Genomic DNA, 3,787 nt, shown 5'->3' on the forward strand with positions numbered 1-3,787 from the left:
ACAATAAATCGATGCACAGTAGTTTTTGTTCACACATATTTGGCTCAACTTGCTTATACATAATTATCTTTTCTATATTTCACCAACATCATATCATGTGTTTATTCATATTTTTCAATTAGTATGATTTATGCGTGATTAAATTAAATAAGTATTACAAATACTTTGACACTAAATTAAAAAGGTAAAAGGCAAAAAGAACATGAACCCCCATTAAAAATTGGTAGTAATTAATTAATATTTTATAAAAAAAAAACACAAGGGATATCCATGCACATATCACAAGAGCGCAATCATTACAATCAATACTCCCTTTAAAACCCTCCTTTCTTCTTTTTTTCCAGCCCTTTTCTTCTTGTTGAAAAGCAAAAAACCCTAGCAATAATAAAATAAGCAACCTTGATTTGTTTTGATTTGATAATTGATACACACTGCACGCCATTTTCATATATTAATCATAGCTTAACTGAACTGAACTGGACTCCAAAACATTCCCTTTTTTTTCTTCATCATAATTTCTCCACCAAAAAAGCATAAGGTCAAAGTCAAACATTCTCTGTTGATTGCGTCAGCAGCGGCTGAGTGATGGACGCCTTGATCTGCGGGGTTGCTCTTCCGGTGCTGTGCTCCGCGTGTGACTGGATCGCAGCAAACTTCTTTTCTTCGCTCTTCCCCCAAAGCACCAAGTACAATCCGAATATGATCAGTACTGCGCCGATTATCCTGTGCATCGCACACGCACCCACAATTAATTAATGACACATTCATGCACTTGTATTCCATGGGGTCTACCTACACCCTGTCTATTTATTTCTATTTTATAAATAAAATTTAATTTTGATGGAAATAAAGGACACAATATTAGGACGAGGAGCAAGATTGAAGAGAACACAATAGATCGAACCCAAGTTGGTCGGGGAAATGGGGATGCATTGTTTAACCAAATGAAAAGACTTGGCTGTGACATTCTTGACCCCCATAGATATGGATCACTATATCCCCATCATGCCCTTAAATGCAAATATCATTTCATTATCACATTAGCCATATTATATTTTATTTTTCAGTAATAATAGAGCGCACAGGTTGCTAGTCCAAATCATCTATGCGATTAGTATAACTAAATGGACTGACCCGATTGATAATATTAAAATAGTAAAGAAACGCGTACCCTCCCAAGTAGAATTCCTCTCCCAAGAGAAGAGATGAGGTAATAGCGACGACGAGAGTCTGGACGGGTTGGTAGACGGCGACGAAGACGGGCCCGCCTTTTTGGATGCACCATATCTGTACAGCGAAGGCGATCCCTGATGCCACAACTCCCTGCATCATAGAACTTGGCTGTCATCCTCATTTTTCTTGCCAAAAAACACACACGTCCAATTTGATGTGTGTACATGACATATACATAAAAGACTTTCTGAATTTTTCACATTTAATAAGGTATATTTTGATCATAAGTAAGATCGTAGGAGGATACATTACGTTGACTTAACATATGGTACATCACATGGCTCAACTCATAATGTTCTCTATCGTTTCGACAACTTATTTAATATTGACCCTTCTCTTAACTTGAATATATTATTTTTTCCAAGCTAGCTTTCTCATTCCATTTCATTTTCATCATTTTTCAATCGACATATGTATTCATTTAATGCAAATAATTCCCTGTCCTAATTTTTTTATGTTGCTATCATAGCGTTGATTTTTTGTTACAATAATTTGTAGCCTGATTTATATGTTTCCTCTTTTAAAAAAATGGTACTCTAGCTAATAAGTTGAATAGCACACTATTTTTCAACTCAAGGCTTCCCTTTAATTTTTTCCAAAATTTATCCAAACGAACTACCAACCAAATCATTATTAATGTTAATATCGCACATTATGTACTTAATGATGTATTTGTTAATTAATTAGTGTGCACACTAAGTTCCGATGCGAGTTTTAAGATAGTTGTCAGCCTAACATAACCTTTATGTCTAAAGGACAGTCTAGTAGGGAAGATTTTCAAAAAATATGGTAAAAACACGGTTACTATTGGTCGGATAAATCTCCAAGATAGATGAATTATTTGCGTATAAAAATAGATTACTTACGGCGTAGAAGACGCTGAAGACTTCGGAGCCGGTGCGGATGAGCCAGGCCTCGCCGTTCCTCTCGAAGAAGGCGGCGATGACGAGGAACTGGAGGATTCCGAAGAAGCACTGGTAGGACGTGAAGGAGAGGCGGGCTGGGTACCTCTGGAGCACGGGCGCCTGCAGCACGAGCCAGCCAGCCCACGACAGGCAGTGCCCGATCAAGTAGAGGCACCCCATCGTCCAGCTCTTCCCGTTCGCGTCTCCCAGCACCACCGGCGCCATGGCCTCCGCCGCCGCCCTCTGCAGCGTCGCCGGCGGCGAGTAGATGGTGGGCCCCTTGAAGAGCGTGATCACGGACGCCCCCGCCACGCAGATCAGCAGCCCCACCACCTTCGAGATCCCGTCTTTCCGGTCCAATCTCACTTTCTCTATCCTGCACAACATATTTTTCATTAATTACATTCTTCAAATATTTATACTACACGTTAGTTTCATATTGTCTGCTTTGAGTCAAGTCTGTAACGGAATTATTTTTGAATTACTTCTAAAAGATTTAAAACTTATATATTGCTTCCAACTTCTCTCATTCTCTAATATGGGATGAGTTTGCAACCCAGCAATAGATACTTTGGTTTTTGTTGAAGAAGAATATTCTTGCCTGAGAAGGGCGGCCATGAGGAATGTGATGGCGGGAACGGAGTTTTGTATGGCGGAGGCGAAAGTTGGCGAAGTGTTATCGAGCCCGACCAGGTAGAAGCCTTGGTTTGCTGTTATCCCAACTATTGCTAGTAGGAAGAATTCGAGGATGAGGCTCCATGTGATCGGTGGCCTCTCCTTCCTGTTAAGGAAGATAAATAAACAAAACACGATAAAAACACACATTTTAAGTCAATTTTGGTTTTATAACTCAGAGACGTACTTTTCAAGAAAATAGGCGAAGGGGACGAGAAGGATGAAGGCGAGGATGTTTCGATAAACGGGGAAGACAATCTTGCTGATGCCCATGTTGAGGGCAAGGCGGGAGACGACGTGGAAACCGGCGTAGCCGAACTGCAAGGCAAGCATAGCTATGTGGAGCTGGAATTTCTCAGGGATGGAGCACATTCTCCGCCCCATGGATGAGCCGGCACCGGCGTCGGCCATTGCTGTGGATGAATTGATGTGGTGGTGGTAGGAAGAGAAGAGAAGAGAAGAGAAGAGAAGGAGAAGAGAGGAGTGTTTGTGATTGGGATGGTGAGATTTAGGGTAGAGTTTAGGGTGATATAAATATAGTTAAGGAGAGGAAGTGTGAGTGAGAGTATGGCCCCACACTCGAAACGTAACCCTTTGAAATGTTTTATGCTTGTCTCCCACATTCGTTCTCTTATACTACTACTACTCTTTTACCTATTGCATGACATGACAACCCCTCATCGCACTACCTAAAGCCGTGATAAATAAGATTAATTGGAAAGATTGAATATACTTATTATAACTAATTAATTAAAGTATATACCAAGTTAATTATATTATATAGTCATGTGACTCATGTCACCTACTTGAAAAACTTATGTACACGCCGAGTTCATAGTTCATACTATTATTTTACCAAGTAGAAGGGGAGACCCTATTTGACTAGCTAATGAGTCTTGAAGATCCCGATAAGCACCAATTTGTATTATTTAAATTAAAGTCATAATTAAATTGTCTTATCTCATAGATAAATC

The 3,787-nt window shown here is 39.8% G+C and overlaps 1 protein-coding gene across 1 annotated transcript; it reads right to left on the reverse strand.

The window, feature by feature from the left end:
• Positions 1-213: 213 nt before the first annotated feature.
• Positions 214-3,329, reverse strand: LOC121753740 (protein WALLS ARE THIN 1-like). The gene is made up of 5 exons (XM_042148988.1): positions 3,001-3,329; positions 2,740-2,919; positions 2,100-2,514; positions 1,172-1,323; positions 214-723 (listed from the first exon to the last, which is right to left on the reverse strand). The coding sequence occupies exons 1-5, from the start codon at positions 3,222-3,224 to the stop codon at positions 546-548; spliced, it is 1,149 nt and encodes a 382-aa protein (XP_042004922.1). The 5' UTR covers positions 3,225-3,329; the 3' UTR covers positions 214-545.
• Between the last annotated feature and the right edge of the window lie 458 nt (positions 3,330-3,787).

This window comes from Salvia splendens, chromosome 11 (genome assembly GCF_004379255.2).
Source record: "Salvia splendens isolate huo1 chromosome 11, SspV2, whole genome shotgun sequence".
In the NCBI taxonomy this organism is placed as follows: domain Eukaryota; kingdom Viridiplantae; phylum Streptophyta; class Magnoliopsida; order Lamiales; family Lamiaceae; genus Salvia; species Salvia splendens.